The sequence below is a fragment of the Podarcis filfolensis genome (genome assembly GCF_964270895.1).
Source record: "Podarcis filfolensis genome assembly, chromosome: 12".
In the NCBI taxonomy this organism is placed as follows: Eukaryota; Metazoa; Chordata; class Lepidosauria; order Squamata; family Lacertidae; genus Podarcis; species Podarcis filfolensis.
Window position 1 is genome coordinate 56,617,043 of NC_139614.1, and position 27,275 is coordinate 56,644,317.

General features: G+C 47.4%; 1 protein-coding gene across 1 annotated transcript in view; it reads right to left on the minus strand.

Moving 5' to 3' along the window:
• Positions 1-27,275, minus strand: part of LOC310746249 (SCO-spondin-like) — a 166,106-nt gene that overhangs the window by 21,678 nt on the left and 117,153 nt on the right. The window contains exons 80-95 of the mRNA XM_083580107.1: positions 26,383-26,549; positions 24,375-24,535; positions 22,618-22,838; positions 21,427-21,468; positions 21,136-21,306; positions 19,829-20,038; positions 18,234-18,401; positions 17,995-18,129; positions 11,552-11,792; positions 10,280-10,432; positions 9,170-9,216; positions 8,136-8,306; positions 6,912-7,088; positions 3,466-3,621; positions 787-917; positions 538-662 (exon numbers count right to left, since the gene is read on the minus strand). Coding sequence (XP_083436233.1) covers positions 538-662; positions 787-917; positions 3,466-3,621; positions 6,912-7,088; positions 8,136-8,306; positions 9,170-9,216; positions 10,280-10,432; positions 11,552-11,792; positions 17,995-18,129; positions 18,234-18,401; positions 19,829-20,038; positions 21,136-21,306; positions 21,427-21,468; positions 22,618-22,838; positions 24,375-24,535; positions 26,383-26,549 — 2,476 coding nt within the window. The remainder of the gene's footprint in view (positions 1-537; positions 663-786; positions 918-3,465; positions 3,622-6,911; positions 7,089-8,135; positions 8,307-9,169; positions 9,217-10,279; positions 10,433-11,551; positions 11,793-17,994; positions 18,130-18,233; positions 18,402-19,828; positions 20,039-21,135; positions 21,307-21,426; positions 21,469-22,617; positions 22,839-24,374; positions 24,536-26,382; positions 26,550-27,275) is intronic.

Sequence of the window (27,275 nt, forward strand, 5' to 3'; positions counted from 1 at the left end):
AGGAAAAGGAGTATAAAGAAAGAAAGAAGAGAAGGATTACAAAGGTATTTCTTTCTGAGAACCTGGCGTATAGAATATTTAAATTACTGTTTGTATCCATTGTAAAATTTTGTGTACTGGACAAATTCTTTTTTGTTTTTTATATCAATTTTCTCCCCCTTTTTTCTTTTTTCCATCTTTTAAATATGTATTTTTACTTTATCTGTATTTTTTTCTTTTTCTTTTTGAATATTTGGATGTAATGTTAAATTCATGCTTTCTGACAGATGGCCACACATACAAGCTCTGCTTCAAAAGCTCAGAAGAAGGGGAGTCCATCACTTTCCACGGGAGTCTGTTCCATGATCATAACGAACTGAGGGCGCCATTTCTGCATTGCTGGCTGGGGGTGCTGGGAGCTATAGTACAAAACATCTGCAGGGCGCCAAGTTGGGGAAAGCTGGCCTGCCGCGAAAGGTCCCGCCTCCCGGTCTTTGGCCCCTCCCCTTTTCCTGCCCACCCCCGGGAGTGAAGCCCTTTCCCCGGCCATCGACTCACCACTCCTTGCAGCCAATCGAAACAGTGTCTCCCGCTGCCAAGGACACGGGGCCTTCCGATTGGCTGAGGTGGAGGCAGCTGCACTGCGAGGGCGGGACGCAGGCCCCGTTCTGTTCCACCAGGCCCTTGAAGGGGGGCGAGGGAGAGAGAACCCAGAATCAGATCAGAAGGAGAGCCCAAATCCTGCAGCAGGGAGTTCCGCAGGTGATGGGTTCGCCCCCAACCCAGAACAGCAGGCGCAGCTCTCACCTGTGGGCAGTAGCAGCCGGGCAGGCAGCGGGGGATGTCCTTGCAGAGCTCTGGGTGGCGCATGGTGGAGCAGAGCCTGTCGCAGGGCGAGCCGCACTCCCGGAACTCAAAGGGGGCCTCGCAGCTGGACTCTGGGGGAAACAGTAGAAAAAAGACAGTTGCAGAACCGAGAAATTGCACAAAACAAATGAAATACCGTGAAAATCCCTGAAACGAGAAGTAATCGGCTGGAAATATTATCTTATGAAATTAAACTAATAAAGTTTCATAAGATAATAAGATAATAAATATTATCTTATGAAAATAAAATAAAATAATACAAATCAAAGAGTTTAAGGAAAAAATTAGAAAAACCTAAAATTGAACAAAGCCTTAACAGGATGCCGGCTACAAACCTCGTTTCACTGAACTGTTCATTTTCCTCAGAAGGAAATAAAAAAATCATAAACCTTAAATGACCAAAATTCACAGGAAGGGGGTGAACTCCCAAAAATTATGAAGTATTATAATCCTAGCTCGACCTAGGTGAAGCAAAACACAGCAATAAAGGATTAAGAACTCAAAGGTACAATTTCTAATACTGAATTTACAAAAAAGGTTTGAAAACCTAAATGGCAAGTTTTAGAGAAAGCTCAACTTAGAGGAAGCAAAGCACAGTAATAAAGAGTTGAGGACTCAGCTCTGAAAATTGTAGTGTTGCCTTTACAAAAAGGTTAAAAGGTTTAGAAAACCTAAATAGCACAAATTCAAAGAAAGGAATACAAAATAAGCTGTTTTAGATTTTAAACAAACTCAAGAACAGGGCTGAAACGCTCCCATGGTCTAGATGTTACTGCTGATGTTAAAGACTCTGGGCAAAAGCTGGCGGTGGGGAGGCGGGTGAAGCCGGGGTCCTCAACCGAGCAAGGAGACAGGCTGCTCCCAGGGTGCTCGGGGGGTGAGGGGGGAGACCAGGAAACCCCTCCATCCTATCACGACCAGGTGGGGGAAATCCCTGGGGTACAACGAATATTGCAGGCAGAGGGCCTTCTCGGTGGTGGCGCCCGCCCTGTGGAACATCCTCCCATCAGATGCCAAGGAAATAAACAACTATCTGACTTTTGGAAGACCGTGATGGCAGCCCTGTTTAGGCAAGCTTTTAATCCTGGATGAATCATTGTGTTTTAATATTCTGCTGGAAGCTGCCCGGAGCTACGGACTGATTGCGTGACTGTGGAAATGGATAAAAGCCCCCCATCCAGACAAAGATTATCATCAGTGCAGGTAAGTAGAAAATGCAATTTTAATTTTTATTATCTACAATACTGTCTTACAGTGGTACCTCGGGTTAAGTACTTAATTCGTTCCGGAGGTCCGTACTTAACCTGAAACTGTTCTTAACCTGAAGCACCACTTTAGCTAATGGGGCCTCCTGCTGCTGCCGCGCCGCTGGAGCACGATTTCTGTTCTCATCTTGAAGCAAAGTTCTTAACCCAAGGTAATATTTCTGGGTTAGTGGAGTCTGTAACCTGAAGCGTATGTAACCTGAGTTACCACTGTATTTATGATATAGTACAGTACACTGATTATTGCTTTCCTTTTATGGATCAATGGTCTTGTTAGATAGTAAAATTCATGTGAAATTGCTGTTTTGGGCGTTGTTTTTAAAAGTCTGGAATGGATTAATCCACTTTGCATTGCTTTCTATGGGAAGCATGCCTTGGTTTTGGAACGCTTTGGTTTTAGAACGGACTTCCGGAACGGATGAAGTTTGAGAACCAAGGTACCACTGTATTCTCCTTCAGCAGAGCATTGTGTGCGTTGCTCCCCGGTGGGCGGGGCCATTCAAATAAGCTCCCCTCCCCTGGGTGGAAGTTGCTCTCTATGGGGGTACACCCTACTCCTGCCCTTCTAGCAATTTTAACCGGAGTAGGATCCTTTATCTCAGTATTTAGCACACATAGTTTGTTTCTGAAAAGTATGAAAAGTGGAAGTGCTCTTAAATGCAGGAATCGAGGAAACTGCCTGGCCTGTACAGATCATATTGATCCGTCTAGCTCACTGTTGTCAACATGGACAGGAAACAGATTTTCAGGGTTTAATGCAGTGCACCCCAAATTTCTTGGCCCCCCCCGCCCCCTGGCTCTGTAAACTCACCCCCAGTGTCCCTCTACCCTAAAAAAGCATTATTCAGAATAGCGGTTTGCACGACCCACGAAGGAAGATAAGGACACCGTAAAATTAAAAACCGCCACAATAGATTGCGCCTGAATTCAAAATCCAATTGAACCAAGTTTAATTAAGCTGACAAAACTGATGAGCCAGTGATACCAGGTCTTCAAAGTTTGTTTGCTATTATTTATTATTACTATTTATTGAATTTATATAACGCCCTATACCGGGGTGTGTGTCTCAGGGCAGTTCACAGAAGAAAATCAAGATATAAAACGACAAAATACATAATAAAAATAAAAACAACAACCCAATAGCCCTCCCAACAAAAAAAACACAACAAAAAACAAAACACATTTTAAAAGGTTAAAAAGGAACATTTTTGCCTGGCTAGTTTGCTTTGTATATGGGATAAAGCAATACCCTATTACCAGTTTTGGGTTGTTAGCAATGGTAATAAGGGTTTGTTTTTTTAAAGACCTCATTACTCTACGGAACTCACGGCCACAAGAAACTGTGACGGCTCACCTGAGCACTGGGAATAGTCGCACATGCGGAACTGGCCGTCCAGCCCCACACAGGGCTGTCCGTCGCCCCCCGAGCCACGCTGGTTCCGGTATCGCTGCTGCACCAGGAAGCTGCACGAACACCTGGTCCACTTTGTCCAGGGACTCCAGGGGCACTCTGGGGGGGGGGGGAGAGTGGAGGGTCAGAGCAGTTTGCAAAGTGTGCCAGCCTGAGATCATAGAAACGTACACCTGGAAGGGATCCCCCGGGTCAGCTAGTCCAACCGCTGCAATGCGGGAATCGCAGCGAAAGCATCCCTGACAGATGGCCGTCCAACCTCTGGTGAATGTGTTGAATATTGCAGAGTATACGCCGACTTTCTGGAAGTATCTGGTTGCAAGCTGACAGGATGACCAGGAACAAAATGCTGCTCACTAGTGACTTGGTTACTTAGAGGTTTACTATTTACAGCAGACTCACAAGTTACTATATACAAGATACAGACACAGATCTTAACTCTCTCCCACTCAACTTCAGCTAACTCTAACGAATCAACCAACCACACAGAAGTCATGAGTCATCGTGCCTATATGGGAGACCACAACCAATAGCAGAGTTATATCCAAGGTTCCCAGATCACCAAGCAGAAAATTTCTCTGCTCAGACTTCCTGGCCTTCGGCCAACTCACGAATTGCATCTGTGAGAAAGCTGGATCAAAGCATGTAGAACGATAGAACAATAGAAGGGTCATCTAGTCCAATGTTGAGCTTTTTGGGGGTACATCTACCCCTCCCCCCAAAACAGATTTTTGGCTTCTTTTTTGCCATACGTCCAGGTTTTTGGACAGTCCAATTCCCAGAGGTGTCTGAGGCTTGGTGGGGCAGACATTATCATCCTTATTTATTAAATTTGTTTAGCACCCTTCATCTGTAGATCTCAGGGTTGTTCACAACATAGAAGCACGAGATAAAAAAACCCACAAAACCAAGAACCAAAACAACCCAATAATCCCCCGTTCGACAACACATTTAAAAAGGGCACCAGATGTTAACCAGCCAAAGGCTTGGTTGAAGAGGAACGTTTTTGCCTGGCGCCTAAAGGTGTATACAGTGAAGGCACCGGGTGAACCTCCCTGGGGAGAGCATTCTACAAGCAGGGAGCCACTGCAGAAAAGGCCCCGCTCTCGTGTTGCCACCGTCTTGACCTCTTGTGGAGGAGGCACAGGAAGAAGGGCCTCAGAGGATGGTGGCAGAATCCAGATCCATTCATATGGGGAGAGACGGTCCCAGCAGCATAGCTAGCCACTCAGGCGCCAGGGGGTGGGACAAGGTGCCCATGGGGGTGGGGTCAGCAGGGTCAGAGCGAGCTGCCTTGCCCCCACCTCCCCCTCGGCTGTGGGGCGGCTGAGGTGGAGGCGGCAGGCAGGCCCCAGCCCCACGCTGCCGTTTGGGGCAGCACGGAGCCTGCAGACACCTGAGCCACCCAAGAGAGACGCATGGCTCGGGCGCACTGCAGGCCTCGTGATATGTGCTGTGCCTCGGGTGTGGCACCCAGTGCCCCCCCCCCTTGCCCCCTAGCCAAGCCTCTGGGCGGTTCTTGAGACATTGCAGTAGGGCTGCTATGTTTCAAAATGTGGTTGAGCTTTTTCTTAGGAAACTGAAATATACCGTATTTTTTGCTCTATAAGACTCACTTTTTCCCTCCTAACAAGTAAGGGGAAATGTGTGTGCGTCTTATGGAGCAAATGCAGGAGCTTTCGCTGCGCAGCGATCCCTCTTGCTGTTCTGGCTTCTGAGATTTGGAATATTTTTTTCTTGTTTTCCTCCTCCAAAAACTAGGTGCATCTTGTGGTCTGGTGTGTCTTATAGAGCGAAAAACACGGTACTTGGAGTCGAGAGTGGATTTCATGCTCTTTATTCAGCTCATAGTGGTGAGGAGGAATGGAAGTTCCCCCAGGATGTCTACTTTATATACATTATTATGGCCCCCACGTGATTGGCTAATTCCGGGATTCATCCGTAGGCCAATCAGGTTGCGGATTCACTTCCACCTGGAGCTGGATTGGGTGGCTCCAGTGGTCCAATCACACTGCTGCATTTTGGATCCTATTCAACTCAGTACATAACAGAAACCACTGAAATTGTTGAGTTTTCTAAAGACAAACCCCAAAGTTGCCTAAGATCCAAGACAAGGCGCCACCTTTTGGAAATTCCCGTCCCCCCCTCAGACATCAATTCCGCCTAACTTGTGTCCCTAGGACTATCTCCATCTGAACTATTAAAATTGGATTTAATTTCTGCCAAGAGAATTATAACTCACAAATTAGAGGAGATGGATTTTCAATTTAATATTGCGACAGGTGGTGGCACCTGTTCGCCGATAAACCTTGGCTTAACACCACCAACGAAACTTCCATCTTATTTAACTACCTTATCTGTGGTGACGCACAGGTATGCCTTTATAAAGGCTAGATTCAATGTTTTCCCATCAAACGTGTTGGGTAACAGACTCTCCAAAGGACAGATCTCACTCCTCTGTGACTGTAAAAGTGGATCTATAGAATCGTTATACCATATAATCTTCTGTTGTCCATTACATTCGGCTTCACGGTCCAAGTTTCTGGCCCCATATTTATCGAGAATAGCTGATAGACCTCAGGAAGCCCAAATAATATACTTATTAAACGACGAAGATACAAGTAGATCCCTTGCAGTCGCTAGATACTTGATTAATGTTTTATTTCAAAAGAGGAGAAATGGATCTCTGTATGACTCTGGCAGCTTAGCTAAACTTAAGTACCATCAATAAGTGCCAGAACTAAGACGCATACCCCCCAAAATCTGATGGATTTGAATTGCAGTTTACATAGAGGGAGCTTATTGTGTATAGTGTTTACTTAACTGAAGTAAAATTGGTTTTATATGGGTGTTTTAATTTTGGAACTGTTTAAATTGTATTGTTTATGGATAAATTTTGATGTATTGTTTCTGATATGGGCCAATGGCCGCAATAAATCTATCTATCTATCTATCTATCATCTATCTATCATCTATCAATTCCGCCTTTGAAATCCCAGTAATGGCAGCCGTACATTGCAGTCCTGAGCCATTTAAGGCTTTTTAGGTCAAGACCAGCGTGTCAAATTCAGGCTGGAAACTAATTGCCAGGAAGATCCCTGGTGGGACCAGAGACCCCTTGCACAGATCAAATAAAAATAAACACATGCAGGAGAGCCAGTGCGGTGCAATGGTTAGACTAGGAGCTGGAAGACCAGGGTTCAAATTCCCACTCGGCCAGGAGGAGGCTCACCGAGGTGATCCTGGGCTAGTCTCTGCCTCTCTCGGCTTAGCCTGCCTAGGGGATTAAACAGCAAGAAGCATTTGCAGCACTTGGAGCTCCTTGGAGAAAAAGGCGGGGTAGGAACACAATAAATAAATAAGTCACAGGTAATCTGACCCCTTCTCACCTTGGCAAGTCCCGAGGTAGCAAGCTTCCACGTCCTGGCGGTGCCCATCTTTGCAAAAGGCTCCCGCAGCCGCCTCCTCGGAGGTCGGGCAAGGACACGTCCCCATCCGCATGGCCAAGCCCGTTCCGCAAGATCTCGAACACGGAGCCCAGGAGGACCAATGGCACAGCTCGTCCCCTGCGTGGAAGGAACACACTGTCTATGCGGTGTGGACATTTCCCCCCCCCATCTCCAGAGCTCCTGAATCTGGAGGGGCCGTGTTTTAAAATAGAAATTGCAAATAATATTGCTGTTGACAGGTCAACACTTCTATGCAGCTGGGAAAAGGGGAATAAGCCTTATAATCAAATAACAGATCTTATTCTAATTGCCCCCGCTAAAAACCTTGCAGTTTTTGCTGTCACCTGATCATCTTGATCTTCGAAAAGAAAGGACACAGTAGCAGTGGTTGAGCGACCAGGCATGGAAAATAAAAGAGGGGTAATAACCTCACTCCTCAAATCTTTATAAAGAGAGCAAGCCAGAAACACATCAGCCACTGACTCAATACTGCCATCTCCACAGGGACATAACCATTTTTTCAAGTCCAATTGTTTGAAACTGACCCTCAAGTACAACCAAAGGCAGTATATTCAACTTTGTGGAAGTGCCTGTATTTTGGAATTGTTAAATTTTGCAAAGAGGGTGCCAAAATGACTAGGTGGAAAACAATCATACCATGGACAAAATTTCCTTATTGTGGCCGGATTATTCTGTCGCTTGATATCATATAAGCGCTGTCCAATTCAATTATTTGCTTCACTGGAGCCCAGTGTTAGTAACGGTTGTGGCGATAAACCAGAAAAGTAAAGCTTTTGGTTGACAACTTTAGTGCAAGTGCTCCCAGGACAATCTTGCGATAGACCAGCGGGGTTTAAATTTAGGCGAAGCCAATAATTAAGTCCTATGCCAAATCTGTAATTCAACAGAGAGGAGGTTTAGCCTCCAAGCGCAATGAAGCATTTGGAACAGAGGATGGAAAAGGGGGGGAAATTGCCTTGGGAACTTAGATTGAATGGCAGAAGAGCAATAGCTGTGGTCATTGTGTGTGAGAGCTGAAAACTGGATGCTGGAAGCCGGAGAGACAGAAACCATGTCTGTGCCTGTGCGGAGCCGAAGCTGGGCTTCTGGAAACCTGATGAGGAAGCAGGCGCGGTCGGGCTGTCCATGCTGTGAGCCCCTCACCTGGGCAGGGCGGGATGGAGCAGTTCTGTGCTTGCGTCTCGGGGCCAACACAGGGGAGGCCCTCGTTGCGTGGCGGTGGGTTGACGCAGGCCCGGGTGCGGATCTGGGTGCCTCGGCCGCAGGTGAGGGGGCAGTCGGACCAGGGCGACCAGGGGGTCCAGGCTCCGTGCACTGTCAGGAAGGAAAGATAAGATAGATAAGATAAACTTTATTCACACTAGCCAAAGGCCATAGCAACATAAAACAAGCAATATATACAAATAAAATATATACAAATAAAAAAGACAGCAGTGGGTAAAAAGGGCAATCAAATGGCCAAGATTATCGTTCAGATAGTGGCCCTTAATCTCATTGCACCCTCGATAAACCTAGCAACCTTGGCTGTTGTCTGATCCTTTTGATCTGATAACAGAAAGAACAATGTGGCCGCAGATCGGCCTGGGATGGTAAGTAAGAGTGGGGTGATGATCTCATTCCTCAGATCTTTGTAAAGGGGACAGGACAGGAGAACATGAGCCGTTTCCAGATTGCCATCTCCACAGAGGCAGAGTCGTTTCTCAGTTGGAATCTTTTGGTATCTGCCACATTCCCCTGCCTAGCTAGGTCTCCAAGGTCCCTCTTGTCCCCAAGTCCTCTGCGTGTTTTCCCCTTCGCAAACCAGCTCATCATGTCCACCCATAAAATGTCAATTGCATTTCAACAGGGACAAATGTCAAATTCTACCTTTAGGCAGGAAGAAGCAGTTGCACCGATAAAAGATGGGGGGACACCTGGCTTGCCAGTGGTACATGTGAAAAGGATCCTCTAGGGGTCTTGATGGACCACAAGCTTAAGAAGAGCCAACCGTGTGGTGCAGCAGCAAAAAAGGCTAATGCTATTCTGGGCTGCATTAAGAGAAGTCTTGTGTCCAGATCAACAGTGCTGGCTGGGGCTGGTGGGACTTGTAGTCTAAAAACATCTGGAGGGCACCAGGTTGGCAGAAGTCTGTTTACGTTGACTGAAGCCCCGGTTCAGCTGATGAAGGAAAGACTCACCTGCGCAGGCGATGTCCAGGCAATAGACGCCCTCCGGGGTGCAAATACTAGGGGGAAAGGACGGAGAAAAGGGGTCAGCGATTGCCAACGGACTGACAGCCCCTCACCTGGTTTCCAATCTCCAACCACCCCAGGAAAGGAGAGCTGCAACACCATATTAAGCAGTTGATCTCTACCTTCCTCGCCCTGATCTGCCACAATGATCCATGCGACAGTCACCTCCAGGCTTGATTATTGTAACTCGGTCTACACGGGGCTGCCCTTGAAGCTGACCCAGAAACTCCAGCGGGTGCAGAATGCCACAGCGAGGCTCCTTATGGGGTCGTTGCCACGGGATCACATTCATCCAGTGCTATACCAGCTGCACTGGCTCCCAGTGGAGTACAGGGTCAGGTTTAAGGTGCTGGTTTTGACCTTTAAAGCCCTAGGACCCACATACCTACGGGACCTCCTCTCCTGGTATGCCCCATGGAGGATCTTACGGTCTGCAAATAATAACACCCTGGAGATCCCGGGCCTCAGAGAGATTAGGCTGGCCTCGACCAGGGCCAGGGCCTTTTCAGTGCTGGCCCTGACTTAGTGGAACGCTCTGTCACAAGAGACCAGGGCCCTGCGGGACTTGACATCTTTCTGCAGGTCCTACAAGACAGAGCTGTTCTGCCTGGCCTTTGGTTTGGACTCTGTCTGACCCTTATGTTTCCCTCCCCTTATAGTTTTGACTTTTAAAATGAGGCTGCACTTTAAATTGCATTTTAACCTGTAATTTAAATTGTTGTTTTTTTTCTTATTATGTTTTTACTGTAATTTTACTGGTGTTAGCCACCCTGAGCCCGGCTCTGGCTGGGGAGGGCGGGGTATAAATAAATGATGATGATGATGATGATGATGATGATGATGTCACTGCTCCATCTAGCCCAGTAGTGCCTACTCTGACCGGCAGCAGCTCTTCAGAGCCATCTGGAGAGGAACAGTCCTTAAAGAACCTAAGAAAAGAGGCTGAACGTCTGCCTGTGGGAAACGAGCAAGCAGGATTTGAACACAAGAGCAAATCAACAATAATCAATCAATATTACATGGGACTCCGCTCCCTGAGTCGAGCAAGGCACTTACCATTGTTGGCACTCCCCCAGGAGCCAGGTGCTCCCCAGACCCATCTCCCGACCCTCGTGCAGGCACAGAGGGGGGCAGGATCCTGGGGCGCAGGGGCGAGTCTGCAGCTCCTCCTGAAGACACTCAGCGGCCCATGAGCCGGACGTGGGGGTCCTGGAGGGGGAGGAAAAACAGGCAGCCAATAAAGCGAGATGAGCGCCGCAACTGGACCTAATGGTCAGGGGTCCCTTTACCTTTACCTTTAGACTTGCTAAGATGTATAAGGCAGAATCATGTTAAGTGCTGGAGGTGCAAAGAGGTAAAGGGAACGTTCTTTCATATATTGTGGACTTGTAAAAGGGTAAAAGGGTATTGGGAAATGATCTATAACGAATTGAAAAAAATGTTTAAAAGTACTTTCCCCCAAACAAACCCAGAGTCCCTTCTGTTGGGGATAATTCGGACTGAAATTCCCAGGTTTCAAAAAAGGTTATTTATGTATGCTACTGCTGCGGCCCATGTTTTGTTAGCCCCAAAATGGAAAATGAGTGAGGTCCCAACCAAAGAAGAATGGCAACTTAAACTGTTGGAATATGCGCAGCTTGCGGATCTAACATAGAATAAGAGAACAAGAAGAACATTCATTTAAAGAAGATTGGGAATTGTTTATTGGGGGATAATTGTGTACACTTGAAAACGCTGGCAGCATTAAGATAAATTCAACAGCGTAAATAAGTTTTGATGGAAGAAACAATGGAATACTGAATGGTTTAGTTTATATAAAATACGCAGGGATTTATGGTGTCCAGAATGAACCGTGGAAAGAAAAGAAGGGAAGTGATTGATATTTTAAGGTTTTTATTTAAGTGTTTATTTAAGTATTAATTAGGAAGATTAAGTTTTTTTATGCACGTAAATCTGCTTTTTCTTTCTTTTTTCTGTATTTTCTTCTTTTCTTTTTTCTTAATTGCTTTTTCTTTAATTTTCTTTTTGTAGCACAAGATTGTAAATTCTTTGTATATGTGTGTAGTTTAAATTAATAAAGATGATTTTAAAAAAGAAGAAGATATTTTAAGGTTGATTAAATGGATATTCTAAATTGTAAAACAGAAAATTTAATAAAAATCACACACACACAAACACAAATAAAACTTTCTGACAGTGAGAGCTGCTTGACAGTGGAACAGACTCCCTCGGGAGGTTAGCTGAGATTCCTACGTGGCAGGGGGGTTGGACTAGATGATCCTCAGGATCCCTTCCAACTCCACGATTCTATGATTCCCTGAATAATACCTGAAGCGGGTGCGCAGGCCGTTCCCGCAGGTGACGCTGCACTGGGACCAGCTGGACCAGAGGCTCCAGGTGCACTCGCTGGGGGCACAGGTGTGGTTGGTGCAGAGCAGCCTCCCCCTGGAGCAGGTGCAGTTGTCGCACCCGTCGTCGCGGACGCTGCCTGGCGCCCAGCTGTGCCCCTGGGCATCGGTGCACTCGCAGTGGGCGGGGGGCACGCAGGCGCCGTCTTGCTCCAGTGTCCCTTGGGGAGGAGAGAGCAGGAAGGGGAAAGCAGGTGAGGAAGAGGCTGAGACCCACAGGCGGCTGGAATCAGGGGGCTGGAAAAACCAGCTCTTCCCACCTGCCTTGCCCCCCCTTCTTTATTATTATTATTATTAATTAATTATTAATTAATTGATTTATTATTTATACCCTGCCCATCTGGTTCAGTTTCCCCAGCCACTCTGAGAGGCTTCCAATCGAGTGTTAAAAACAATACAGCATTAAATATCAAAAACTTCCCTGAACAGGGCTGCCTTCAGATGTCTTTTAAAGAGAAGATAGCTGCTTATTTCCTTCACTTCTGAAGGGAGGGCATTCCACCGGGCGGGTGCCACTACTGAGAAGGCCCTCTGCCTGGTCCCCTGTAACTTGGCTTCTTGTAGTGAGGGAACTGCCAGAAGGCCCTCGGAGCTGGACCTCAGTGTCCAGGCAGAACGATGGGGGTGGAGACGCTCCTTCAGGTCTACTGGACCGAGGCCGTTTAGGGCTTGAAAGTGTTGGTTTCTGCTTTCCTTCACTGTGCAGCGAAAGGGCTTGTCACGAGACAGGTGTTTACATTCCACAGTCTGTACTGTTGGAGTTTCTCACGGGAAAGGGAGACTGGATGTGACGTACACTGGTTTCCTGTTTTTCACTGTTCTTTGCAGTTTCACTTTGGTGATTCTCTCCGAGCTGTCGAGGAGAGAGGATGCATTTCTCTGCTCCGGCAGAGGCAAGATGTCTTTCTGTAATATACTTGCTTTGAACTATAAATAAAGCAATAGAGAGTATGCAGCACGTACTCCTCATCCTTCTGCTGTGCACGGGACTCTGCTTTAAACTAACACGTGGTTATGGGCTCCAGAAGTCGAATCGGAGTGCCGGCAAGGGATCGGAATGCAGAGGGACAGATCGGATCGGAATCTGCTCTGCGTGTCAAGATGATTGATGAGGTATGTGCTACTGCTCCGGGCAGCCTGCCAGCTTCTAGTTAATGGCCTTATGGCTGGACTTTTAACTTTAAAGCCGTTTTGCTGGGAATAGGCAAAAGGCTCCCAGGCACAAGTTACTATGCTGGGGAAATCGAAAGTAACTTTTAAGTGCGCTTTTGGAATAAGGCAGCTGCAGCAGTGACGCAGCAAGATTTAAAGCAGCATATATGACGCTGAAGGCTAATGCCAGAGTCATGATGGCCCTTCAGGATGCTTGTGGGATTCCAAAGCTCAATAAGAAGAATTACGCGGACTGGGTTCTGTATGCAGAGGCAATTCTGCGGAAAGAGGGTTTGTTTGAGGTGATTACAGACAACCCCCCAGCTCCAGTTACAGATGTATGGGCAGCTAAGGATTCCAAAGCAAGGGGAACTCTTACATTGATAGTATCCCCGGAAGAGCTCTGTCTGTTGCGTGATAAGACCTCAGCCAGAGAAATTTGGGACGCTTTGAGAGAGGCTCACTTAAGGACAGAAGCTGGATCCACTATGTTTTACTTCAACAAGCTGCATAATATGGCTCTTGCTGAAGGTGGAGATGTGCGTTTACATCTGATGGAGATGCAAAATCTGAGACATGAGCTGCAACAGAGAGGACTCAACTTTCCAGAGGCTGTGTATTCTTTCATGATACTACAATCTTTGGGTTCAGGTTGGGAGTCTGTTGCAACCCAGATTGCTGTGCAACCAACAGCTCAGCTAACAGTGGATTATGTTACTGCCGTGATTTTAAATGAAGCAGATCGCCGGGGTGCTAGCTGCATGGGCAAGGGGGAGTCTTCACAGACGTCGTCCCATAGTGCAGTGGAACCACCAGATGGCGCCAAAGCTTTGAAGGCAGTGAAATGCTACTCGTGTGGACGTCTAGGCCATATGAAGAGGGAATGCAGATATCCCAGGGCCAAGACAGAGCAGCGCAGCGAAAGCTCATCGCGCGGAAAAGGCCGAGGCAAAGGCAAAGGTCCGGTGTCAAGGACAACGCAGCACAAGGCTATGGTTTCACGCTTCACTCCAAAGGTTGCAGAGGTCCAGAAGACGTCTAGATCTTTCTTCGTTGTTGATTCAGCGGCGACCCACCACATGTGCAACGATAAGAGACTGTTTGTGTCTTTTACACCGCAGGAAGGTGCGATTCACCAGGCGGATGACCACACAATTCCCAGTAAAGGCTACGGAACTGTTGTTCTTCACAGTTTGGACTTATCGATACAGAATGTGCTTTACGTGCCAGATGCCAAACATAATCTGCTCAGCGTTGGACAGCTGAATGAGCGGAACATTGACGTTTCCTTCAAGAACAGGAAGTGCATCATCACAAAGAAAAATGATTATGTATTGCATGCTGAATATGTTGATCGTTTGTTTGTTTTGTATTATGATGATGTTGTGCAGGATGACACTTGTTGCATTGCAGGTTCTAACAAAAGTTTGCATGCAGAATGTATTCATGATTTTCATAGAAAATTTGGTCATTTGCATTTTGAGGCAGTATCTAAAATGCCTGCCTTGGTTGAAGGTATGACTATTAAACCCTGCAGGTACCACATGAGGTGCAAAGCATGCGCAGCAAACAAGGTAAAAATGGCTGCGAAAGGTAAGGTGTCTAGTAGGCAAGCTACGGAACCATACCAGATTGTTCATGCAGATCTGGTTGGACCACTAGCGCCCTCTTTGGGTGGCAATAGGTACTTCATGGTTCTCATTGATGCATTTTCCAGATATATTTTTGTGTACAATCTCAAGCAGAAATCAGAGGCTTTTCCTAGGTTCAAGGAATTCTGTGCTTGGTTGGAAAATGTGCATGGTAAGAAGATAAAGACTCTTTTCAGTGATCGCGGGGGAGAATTCACTTCTCAGCAGTTTGAAGCTTTTCTGACTGAGAAAGGAATTCAACACGATTTGTCTAGTCCTCGCTCGCCATGGCAGAATGGACTTGCGGAAAGGGCAAATCAGACATTGCTTCAAGGGTTAAAAACCTTGCTGCATGATGCCAATCTTCCAGAGAGTTATTGGGCCGAATCTCTCTCGTGTTTTGTTTACAGTTACAATCGCAGGTTATCTTCAGCGATTGGTTGTACCCCCTATGAGAAGATGTTTGGCAAGAAGCCATACATTAAACACATGAAAATTTTTGGTTCTGACATGTGGGTTCATTCACCACAAAATTCCAAGTTAGACAAGCGTGGATTGCATGGTATCTTTCTAGGTTATCAGAAAGGGTCTTACAGAATAATGATGACTGACTCTAAGGCAATTAAGCTCACGAGAAGTGTTGAGTACAATGCAAAGTGGGGGGAGAATGTGGGAATTTTCCAATGTTATCCTGATGACGGTGATGAGACTGAGGTTAGTCAAAAGCAGCCACAACAACCCACACCCACTGATGAAGGTTCTGAGTCTGAATCTGAAACTGAATCGGGTGATTCAGAGGATTTCAAGAGTGCGAAAGCCTCTATGCGACCCTCTGAAAGCTCTGATCAAGAATTGGAGGAACCATTGTTCACAATAGGTCGTTTTTCTCCTAAGAAGGAAGAGGAGAGTGTTGAAGACTTAAGGCTAATTCGTAGGTCACAGAGAGCCACAAAAGGCAGACCTCCAAAGAGATTTGCTGATGAATTTGCTACGATAGCAGTAACAGCTGTTAAAAGCTCCAAGAAGGTATTTGAACCTTCTAGTTTCCAAGAAATCCAGGGTTTGGATTCAAAGGAAGCTGAGCCATGGTTAAATGCCATGAAGGCTGAACTTGATTCCTTAGAAAGGAACAAAACATGGGAGCTAGTTCCAGTAGTTCCAGGAATGAAACTGCTTGGAAGCAAATGGGTCTTCAAAGCGAAGACAGATCAAAATGGCAAGATAGTCAGACACAAGGCCAGATGTTCAAGACCAGACATTGCTGTTAGCTGTAATTTGCTAAGCAGACAAGTCAACAATCCTAGTATCAAGGATTGGAAAGCTCTGAAACGCATAGCGCGGTATTTGAAAGGCACTATGCATTACAGACTGAGATTTAACAATCGAAAGTCTGGTGGTCTTGAGATATTTGCAGATGCAAGTTTTGGAAGTGACACTACAGACAGGAAAAGTACGTCTGGAGTTTGCTACATGTACAATCAGGGTCTGTTTGATTGGTCATGCAAGAAGCAAACAACAGTTAGCTTAAGTTCTTGTGAAGCCGAACTGAATGCACTGTCTTATTCACTTAAGGATTGTGAATGGTTAATACAATTGTGCAAAGATATGAAAATTCCTGTCAAATGTCCAATCCGGGTTTACCAGGACAACAAAGCATGTTTAGCTTTGCTGAAGTCTGAAGGTTGTAAGCAAAGCACAAAGCACTTGCAATTAAAGTTGCAGCATGCTAGGGAATGTATTCAGAAGGGACTCGTAACGGTGTCCTATATGCCAGGTAATGAAATTCCTGCTGATGTATTGTCCAAGATTGTATCCAGGGATCAACACTGTACCTATGTGCAGAAGTTGGGTTTGTACTGATATTGTACGAACACGCTGCCCAGTGATGTTCACAGAAAGGGGGAGGATGTTGGTTTCTGCTTTCCTTCACTGTGCAGCGAAAGGGCTTGTCACGAGACAGGTGTTTACATTCCACAGTCTGTACTGTTGGAGTTTCTCACGGGAAAGGGAGACTGGATGTGACGTACACTGGTTTCCTGTTTTTCACTGTTCTTTGCAGTTTCACTTTGGTGATTCTCTCCGAGCTGTCGAGGAGAGAGGATGCATTTCTCTGCTCCGGCAGAGGCAAGATGTCTTTCTGTAATATACTTGCTTTGAACTATAAATAAAGCAATAGAGAGTATGCAGCACGTACTCCTCATCCTTCTGCTGTGCACGGGACTCTGCTTTAAACTAACAGAAAGGTCATCACCAACACTTTGAATTGTGCTCGGAAACGTACTGGGAGCCAATGCAGATCTCTCTAGACCAGTGTTATGTGGTCCCGGCGGCCACTCCCAGTCACCAGTCTAGCTGCCGCATTCTGGATTAGTTGCAGTTTCTGGGTCACCTTCAAAGGTAGCCCCATGTAGAGCGCATTGCAGTAGTCCAAGCGGGAGATAACAAGAGCATGCACCACTCTGGCGAGACAGTCTGAGGGCAGGGAGGGTCTCATCCTGTGTACCAGATGGAGCTGGTAGACACAGAATTGACCTGCGCCTCCATGGACAGCTGTGAGTCCAGAATGACTCCCAGGCTGCATACCTGGTCCTTCAGGGGCTCAGTTACCCCATTCAGGACCAGGGAGTCCCCCACACCCGCCCGCCTCCTGTCTCCCAAAACAGTACTTCTGTCTTGTCAGGATTTAACCTCCTTCTGTTAGCTGGATTGAGAAGGCGACTGGGCCGGATCCGGCCCTCGGGCCTTAGTTTGCCTACCCCTGCTTAAGATTAAGAACACAAAGAGAGTCTTGCTGGATCAGGCGAACAGCCCACCCTGTTCTCACAGCGGCCAAGCAGACACCCTAATGGGAGACCTGCAATGTAACAACTGCAATAGAACAACTTGGGACCAGTTTGCCTGCGATATCGCCTTAGTGCCCATGCGCCTGCTTGATCTGCAGAACTCACATCGTTACACAGAACCCCCATTCTGCAATTGTAGCAACTTGATCTTTCAGTGTGTGCCCTTGGGAACTCCCTGCCTATTGACGTCATTGTGCTCTTTACGGTGCCTGCTCAAAACATTATTGTTCAGGTGACCCTGCTGAGATTCTTAGAAAGCGGATTAGAATTCCAACCCGTTTTAGTATTTTAACGTATTGCCCGTTTTTTAAACCGTCACTGCGAATTTCCCTCAATGGTTTATCACCGCCGTGAAGTTTTTTCCTACCATCCAGTGGTGTATGAAATTTACGAAATACCGTATTTTTTGCTCTATAAGACTCACTTTTTCCCTCCTAAAAAGTAAGGGGAAATGTGTGTGCGTCTTATGGAGCAAATGCAGGCTGCACAGCTATCCCAGAAGCCAGAACAGCAAGAGGGATTGCTGCTTTCACTGAGCAGCCATCCCTCTTGCTGTTCTGGCTTCTGAGATTCATAATATTTTTTTTCTTGTTTTCCTCCTCCAAAAACTAGGTGCGTCTTGCGGTCTGGTGCGTCTTATAGAGCGAAAAATACGGTAAATAAAAACGGAAAGAACAATTGGGGGATATTCCCTGTGTTTAATTGCACCGTGGGGAAGGCAAAAGAACATCGCTTACCCTCCGGGCACCGGCAGCCGGGCTCACAGACCTCCCTGTCCTGGCAGGCGATGCCCTCCTGGAGGTCCCAGCAGTGGCGTGGGCATTCGTTGGCGCAGCCCACCATGAGCATCTCTGGGGGGCAGCCCTCCTCTGCTGGGAGAGAGCCGCCTGTTATCTTGCTGTGGTCCAGGGGGGGGAGTTGGGTCTTGGGGGAGGGGGCAACTGGGGGAAGACCTCTCCTCTTCCCCCCAACTTACCGCAGGGTTTGGCGTTGCAGACTCGCACTTGGTACTTCTCCCCGGGGCAGTGGCGCCCTCCGTTCTTGGGCGGGGGGCTGGTGCACATCCTTGTCCGCGACGAGCGCCCCCCGCCACAGAGGCGGTCGCACCACGACCAGGGGCTCCACTTGGACCAGGCACCGTCCACTGCAGAGGGGGGAGACAAGGGAGGGGGCTGAGGGGGGGGCTGCCCAGGGGGGGCCGGATGGACATGCAAAGGGGGCCTGATGCTCAGCTGATTTCTGGGACAGGCTCTGAGCCATTCCTCACCCTCCCCTCCACGTCCCAACAAATGCTGATGCATCTTCGGAACTCCTTGCCACAGGATATTGTATTTTGTTCCTTTATTTTGGCACGCCCAGCTTCTCCTCTGCATCCTCACAACAGTCTGCGAGGGGGATTTGAACCCTGGTCACGCAGGTCCTGGTCTGACACTCTCTAACCACTGCACCGGGATGTTTGGAAGTCTTGTTCCCAGAGGCTGGATCGTGGAGAATTGCCAGAAAGGGATCTTGCCTGTAAGCTCTGTCCCTGAACTTCCCTGAGGAAATTTTGAACTCGGGCGCTGGCTGACCAGAGGAAAGAGGCAAGGGATCTCTACTTTCTCTGAAATTAAGGCCCACCTGTGCTAGTTGTAATAACTCATAAAAGCACCTGCTGGATCAGGCCAAAGAGGGCTCATCTGGTCCAGCATCCTGTTCTCACAGGGGCCAAATACCCATAGGAACCTAGGAATCAATATAGACTGCCTCTGGTGCTGGAGGTTTCACTCATAACAACATAAGGTGCAGCACCCTGTTTTCACAGGGACCAGCCAGATGCCCATCGTTGGAAACCTGCAAACAGGATCCGAGCACAAGAGCAGCCCTCTCCTTCTGGGGTTTCCTACAGCTGGTCTTCAGAAGCATTTCTGCCTCCGACTAGCCTGGCTAGGAGCCCTCCGTCGGCCTCTCCTCCTCCTCCATGAATTTGCCTAATCCTCTTTTAAAGCCAGCTGTGCTGGTGGCCATCCCTGTGGCAGGGAGTTCCACAGTCTAGCAATGTTGTTATAGCGCGATGAGGGTGAAAAGTGTTGGGATGCGTCTGGGGAGACGGGGGCATTTGGCAGGCCCCCAGCTGGCTCCAGCCACCGGCCAGCAGCTGGGCGATCTCCAGTCCTCAGAACAGCATCAAACAGCGACACAAGCCTCAGAAGCCTTCAGAAGAGCACGCTTTTATCAGCAGAGTGAATAACTTCTCACAATGGAAGTGGCGGACAGAGACATGTGTAAGCATTATTTGCAAGCGTTTATTCAGCATAGTTCAGGAACAAAGGAAAAACATGTCTGCTTCCCTTCGTCTCCAAGCACACAGCAAGATAGCAAAAGCAATATACAATCGGAAGTTCCCAGCAGACTGTGCTGGAAGTAAACAGGCATGTGACACACACCAGTCATGCCTGTTCCTTTTAAGGTGGAACAGAACTATATCCTAACAAAAAGGCTTTTCTCTATCCACTTTCTCTATGCCATGGAAAACTCGGAGGGGAGACAGAAGCCAGCGAGCCCCAAGCGGGACCCGCGTGCGACTCCTACCTTTGCAAGCCTGCAGGTTGCAGAAGCGCCGCTCCGCGTTGGCCGTCAAGATATCTTGGCACCAGTGCCCTCCTTGCCCCGGCGGGTTGTAGGTCCGCAGGCGCTGCTGCTGCCCGACCCCACAGCTGCGGGAACATGCGCTCCAGGGAGACCAGGCGTTCCAAGTGCAGTTCAGGCCCAGGCACTCCTCGCCCTGGCACAGGGGGGCGTCTGCGGGGGGCAGCGGAAAAAGGCAGAGGGTCGTTCTGAGCCATTGCCTTTAAAAGAGCCTGCTGCTGGATCAGGCCAAGGGCCCACCTGGACCAGCATCCCGTTCTCCCAGTGGCCAAGCAGATGCCCATTATGGGAAACCGTAAGCAGAATTCGAACACAAGACCCTACTCTCCCCTCCAGTGGTTTCCAGCAACCGGAATTCAGAAGCATTGCTGCCTCCAGCTGTTGAGGCAGAGCACAGCCGTCCTGGCTAGTGGCCACTGCTGACCCTCCGTGAATTTGCCTAATCCTCTTTTAAAGCCACCTAGGTCAGTAGTGATGTATGGAAGTGAGAGCTGGACCATAAAGAAGGCTGATCACCGAAGAATGGGTGCTTTTGAATTCTGGTGCTGGAGGAGACTCTTGAGAGTCCCATGGACTGCAAGAAGATCCAACCTCTCCATTCTGAAGGAAATCAGCCCTGAGTGCTCACTGGAAGGACAGATCCTGAAGCTGAGGCTCCAAGACTGTGGCCACCTCATGAGGAGAGAAGACTCCCTGGAAAAGACCCTGATGTTGGGAAAGATGGAGGGCACAAGGAGATGGGGACGACAGAGGACGAGATGGTGGGACAGTGTTCTCAAAGCTACCAGGATTTGACCAAACTGTGGGGGGCAGTGGAAGACAGGAGTGCCTGGCGTGCTCTGGTCCATGGAGTCACGAAGAGGCGGACACGACTAAACGACTAAATGGGTCGGTGGGCACTGTGGGAGGGAGTTCCACAGTTTAACAGTGAGCTGCGTGACGATGGACCTCTTTTTATCTGCCCTTTTCACACTGTGTCAACCTCTTTATTGGGCTCTCCACCCTGACCCCAAAGGTCTCGTTCCTGGTCCATCACTTCCAGTTCAGACCCCGTGAGAAATTAAGATTCTTTGCCCCAGTTGAGCATCACTTTGTACCTGTTGGGGAAGGTCTTCCTGCGTTATTTCAGCCCATCCACTAACCGCTGGCTGTGAGCCCCTTAATTACAACAGTAATTTCATTATTTGTACCCTGCCCATCTGGCTGGGCTGCTCCCAGCCCCTCTGGGCGGCTGGCTCTGGGTCCCTCACCTGTGCACTGGGGCAGGTTGCACTCCCGCTCCTGGAAGGAGTCCCCCGTGCAGTTGGCCCACCCTCGGCAGAACCGCATGCGGGTCTTGAGAGCCGGCAGGTTGGGGTCGCTGCAGGTTTTGGAGCAAGGCGTCCAGGGTGACCAAGGGGTGAAGCTGTCCTCCTCAGAGCCTGGAGAGTGGGGCAGAGGAGCAGCTTGGCTTTCCGGGTGGGGTTCCTCTGCCTCCCCAAAGGGAACAGGCTTCTCAACCAGATTTTGGGTCCTCCCCGTTCCTCTCCCCACCCCCTTACCTGGGACAACAGAGACAGGCTGTTTTGTGGGTCCAGCCACCGCTGTGAAAAAGGAGGAAAAGAACATGCTGGGGTTAACCAATGGTGGCAGTCTTCACAGGTTTCCCCTTGTCTCCACCATCATGCAGGTCCCACGGTGGAAAAACCTGCCTCAGTGTCACCACAGGGCGATGATCTGTGGCAAAACCAGTGGCCAGACAGCTGGGGCCCTGACCGGCTGCGTGCCATTGGGCAGAGCGAATAATAATAATAATAAATAATAATTTTATTTTTTATACCCCACCCATCTGGCTGGAATTCCCCCGTAGACCAGAAGGAGCGCCGAGGGCCTTCTGGCGGTTCCCTCCCTGCAAGAAGTGAAGCTACAGGGAACCGGGCAGAGGGCCTTCTCGGTGGTGGCGCCCACCCTGTGGAACATCCTCCCATCAGATGTCAAAGAAATAAACAACTATCCGACTTTTGGAAGACATCTGAAGGCAGCCCTGTTTAGGGAAGCTTCTAATGTTTGATCTTTTATTATTATTTTTTTAATATCCTGTTGGGAGCCTCCCAGAGTGGCTGGGGAAACTCAGCTAGATGGGTGGGGAAGAAGAAGAAGAAGAAGAAGAAGAAGAAGAAGAAGAAGAAGAAGAAGAAGAAGAAGAAGAAGAAGAAGAAAAAGAAGAAGAAGAAGAAGAATTTTATAGTCTTCCTTTATAGTTTTTTGTTTTTTTTGTTATTATTTTTACCAACAACCAAAACACAAACAGCGTAAACAAACAGTGAAAGCCCCCAGGCGGCTGACACATTGGGTATACATAATCAATAATAACATATTCAAATCAACCATATGTACACTTCTATATACCGTAACACTCCTCCCTCTACAAGGTTTATTTAACTTTTAACATTTTAATTGCCCCGAATTGTTCAAGCCTGCCCAAATAATTCAATATCTTCTCAATCCAACCCTCCTCCTTCTCACTGACCTTAAACCCTTTCATTTTATGTATCTTCACATTTAGATATTCGAAGATTATAATATTTTTCAATTTTTCCCTCCATTGGTTCACCCCTAGCTCTTCTGCATTTTTCCAAGTACTCGCTGTAACGTGTCTGGCTGCAATTACCATCAGTTTTACCCATTTACATTCCATTTACATTATTATTATTATTATTATCAGGCACCTTTGCTCCTGACTGCCCTCTTACCTTGGCAATCCAGCGTCTGACAGTACTTGATGTCCACCCGAGGGCCAGCGCAGTCCTTCCCGCCGTCGGCAGGCCTGGGGTTGGCGCACTCTCTTGCCCTGGTCATGTTCCCCAGCCCCCCGCAGGTCAAGGAGCAGGGGGACCACGGACTCCAGGCTGAGAAGCCCCCGTCCACGGGGCAGCGGGAGAAAGCGCAGACCAGCTGCCCGTTGCGGCAGGAGCTGAACGGAGGAGATGAGACAGTTGGGAAGAGTCTCAAAGTCAGTTGTGATTCCTGCATTTGCAGGGGGTTGGTCTAGATGATCCCTATGGGTCCCCTTCCAACATTTCTATGATGATCCTCAAGTGTATCTCCAGGTAAGGATGGGGAAAGGCTCCTCACTGCCTGGAGAACTGCAGTCGACCAGACAGAGCCATAATCTGACTCAATACAGTGGTCCCTTGGTTCTCAAATGCTTTGGTTCCCAAACGCCGAAAACTTGAAAGTAAGTTTTCCGGTTTTCAAACGTTTTTAGGGCGGCTGTCAGATATTGTTTCTGGGGCTCCTGCACCAATCAGAAGCTGCGCCTTGGTTTTTGAACATTTCGGAAGTCAAACGGACTTCTGGAATGGATTAAGTTTGGTGCTTTTGTTTTTGCTATTTATTTTGCATTTTTTGTTTTTCAGGCTTTGTCGGTTAATTTGTTTTTGTGACTGTGTGGAACCCAGTTCAGCTGCTGACTGATTGATTGTATGACTCAGGAAATGGATAAAAGCCCCCCATCCAAACAATGACTATCATCAGTGCATCATTTTTATCATCTACAATACTGTCTTATTTATTTTATAGTACAGTGCATTTTATGTACAGATCATTTTATGGATCAGTGGTATCGTTAGACAGTAAAATCCATGTTAAATTGCTGTTTTGGCGGTTGTTTTTAAAAGTCTGGAACGGATTAATCCATTTTCAGTTACTTTCTATGGGAAAGTGCACCCTGACTCTGGAACGCCTTGGGTTTGGAATGGACTTCCAGAACGGATTAAGTCTGAGAACCAAGGTACGACTGCATAAGGCAGCCTCTTGGGATGCTACACAGATGTGAACGCTGATGGCAAACCTGCAACCAGCAGCTGGAATTATTACCCGGTGTATAAGACGACCCCCAACTTTTTAACCTCTTTTCTGGGGTTAAAAAGTCGTCTTATACACCGGAATCTACGGTAATCAAAATAGCCTAATAATAATATAAAAAGCTTAATATTTATTTATAAACCATCTCCCCCCCACCTTGCTGGGCTGAAGGTGTCTTACAGATAAAAAGAAGAATATTCATCATTAATTGAATTAAACTACAGTGGACGCTCGGGTTGCGAACGTGATCTGTGCGTGATGCACGTTCACAACCCGCAGCGTTTGCAACCCGTGTCTGCGCACGTGGGGGTTGCGATTTAGCGCTTCTGCGCATGCATGAGCGCCGAAACCCGGAAGTAACCTGTTCTGGTACTTCCAGGTTTCAGCGGTCCGTAACCCGAAAAAACGCAACCTGAAGCATCTGTAATCTGAGGTATGACTGTATATGTATATATAAAATCTGTTCCAAATATACAAATAATTACAAAAAAATCACAAGCTGGGTGCGCAGCTAGCATGCCAGGGGGGCAGCCATGTGTGGGATGAGACACTTTCTGCTCGCCTTTCAGGCTGCAGTGGCACAGGTGAGGCTTTGCCTGTGAGCTGGGCATGGAGGGAACAGTTCAAATCTGGCTGAGCTCACCAGTTGCTGCAGGCAGAATAGATGGTGGTGTTTGGGGCAACTTCTTCTCCCAGGGAGAGCCGCTGACCCCGTGCCGTGAGGATGCCCAGAGCGGGGCTGGGATCCGAGGAGTGGTTCCAGAACATCTTGAGAGTGTCTTCAGTCAGGATGCAGGGGCACTCCTAAGGCAGAGAGAAAGAGAAAGAGAGGGGACCTGTAAAGAGGTCAATTTACAGATTGTTCTCTTTTCAAGAAAACTACATGAAAATGATGTGTAGATGGTATGTAACGCCAGTACAGATAGCAAGAATGTATAAAACCGGGTCAAATAATATGCTGGAAATGTGAAGAAAAGGAAGGAACCTTTTATCATATGTGGTGGGAATGCAGAGAAATTAAAAAATTTTGGGAAATGATATATAATGAGCTGAAGAAAATGTTTAAAATGACATTTCTAAAAAAAACCAGAAGCATTTTTGTTAGGACAAGACCTGCCAAGGAAAACAAAGAACTTATTTATGTATGCTACAACAGCGGCAAGAGTCTTGATAGCACAAGGATGGAAGAACAAAGAAGCCCTGACAAAAGAACAGTAGCAAGAGAAATTGATGAACTATGCAGAGCTGGCGAAATTGACATACAAATTGCGAGATAAGGACAACTGTGACTTTAAAGAAGAATGGGAACTTTTTACAAATTACTTAAAACAACAACAAAATGAACTGGACTCCTTGGCAGGTTTTGAATAAGCATACACAAATTTAGTGAGGGTCAACGTAGTAGATAGATAACACAAGGATGGATACAATTTTACAATATGCAGAGAACAACATGAGTTGAGAAATCAGAGAGAGGAGCTGAGGGAAGTTTGGGGGGGGGGAGAAAAAAGGGGGCAGGGAAATAATGGAGATGATTTATTTTAATAATTTGGTATGTAGAAATTATTATTATTAAACCACTCCAAAGCACACCGAGATCCAGCTCCGAGGGCCTTCTGGCAATTCCCTCCCTGCGAGAAGCCAAGTTACAGGGAACCAGGCAGAGGGCCTTCTTGGTGGTGGCGCCCGCCCTGTGGAACACCCTCCCATCAGATGTCAAAGAGATAAACAACTACCTGACATTTAGAAGACATCTGAAGGCAGCCCTGTTTAGGGAAGCTTTTAATGTCTGTTGTTTTATTGCACTGTTGTTGTTGTTTAATATATATATATATATATATATATATATATATATATATATGTATATGTATATATGTATGTGTATATGTATGTGTGTGTGTGTATATATATATATATATATATATATATATATATATATATATATATAAATTTTTACCAACCACCAAAACACAAACAGTGAAACCCCCCAGGGGGCTGATACACTGGGTATACAATATTCAATAATAACATATTCAAATCAACCTGTTGTTGTTATATTATTTCTGTTGGGAGCTGCCCAGAGTGACTGGGGAAACCCAGCCAGATGGGCAGGGAATAAGTAATAAATTATTATTAGTATTAGTACTAGTATTAGTATTATTAAAGGTAAAGGTAAAGGGACCCCTGACCATTAGGTCCAGTCGTGGCCGACTCTGGGGTTGCGGTGCTCATCTCGCTTTATTGGCCGAGGGAGCCGGCGTACAGCTTCCGGGTCATGTGGCCAGCATGACTAAGCCGCTTCTGGCGAACCAGAGCAGTGCATGGAAACGCCGTTTACCTTCCCGCCAGAGCGGTACCTATTTATCTACTTGCACTTTGACATGCTTTCGAACTGCTAGGTTGGCAGGAGCAGGGACCGAGCAATGGGAGCTCACCCCGCTGCGGGGATTCGAACCGCCGACCTTCAGATCGGCAAGTCCTAGGCTCTGTGGTTTAACCCACAGCACCACCCGCTTCCCTATTAGTATTATTAGTTGTGTGCAAAAAACTCAGCCTTCCTCAGCACAGACAGCAGGTTTGGGGGAAGGACTTACGTTCTACCTCCACCATCAGACAGACAGAGAGAGACAGAGAAGTTCAGAGGTCCCCACCTGGACGCAGGCCCCTTCGTGCTGGTAGGTGCCCACGGGGCAGTGGCACCCTTCCTCGCAGCCATCCGAGAAGCAGTCCATCTGGCGGGTGAGATGGGCGCAGCTGTAGGGGCACCCCTCTTCCTGCAGGCATTCCCGGTACAGACGCCCCACTGGGCAGCCGACCTCTGAGAGAATGGGAGAAGGATTGAAAGGGTGACCAGAGGCCCTTCTCTCGGTCCCTTGGAGGGATCAGTGCCGGATTTATGTATAAGCTGAACAAGTTATGGCTATGGGCCCCACTCTCTTGCCCCCCCAAAGTTAAAGGAAAAAAACGCCGGATGTGCATTTCCAAAATATAAGATGTTATGTACTGAGTTGAATAGGATCCAAACTGCAGCAGTCTGATTGGTCCTAGAACAATAGGATCCAAAAGGCAGCAGTCTGATTGGTCCTAGAACAATAGGATCCAAAAGGCAGCAGTCTGATTGGTCCTAGAACAATAGGATCCAAAAGGCAGCAGTCTGATTGGTCCTAGAACAATAGGATTCAGAATGCAGCAGTCTGATTGGTCCTAGAACAATGCAGCAGTATGATTGGTTGGCAGGAACCACCCAATCATGCTCCAGATAGAAGTGAATCCACAACCTGATTGGCTTACAGTAGAATTCCGGAATTAGCCAATCATGTGCAGCCCATTGTGTAAATAATGTATATAAAGCAGATACTTTGAGGGGACTTTCATTCATTCATTCCTCCTCACCACTATGAGCTGAATAAAGAGCATGAAATCACTTTGCGACTCTGAGTATATTTCATAAGATAAAACCAAATAAAACAAAACCTACATCCAGCAACAGCATTTTGTGTTGTGCAAGTTCCTATGATGTAAGTCATGGCCCTCGCCTGCTCCC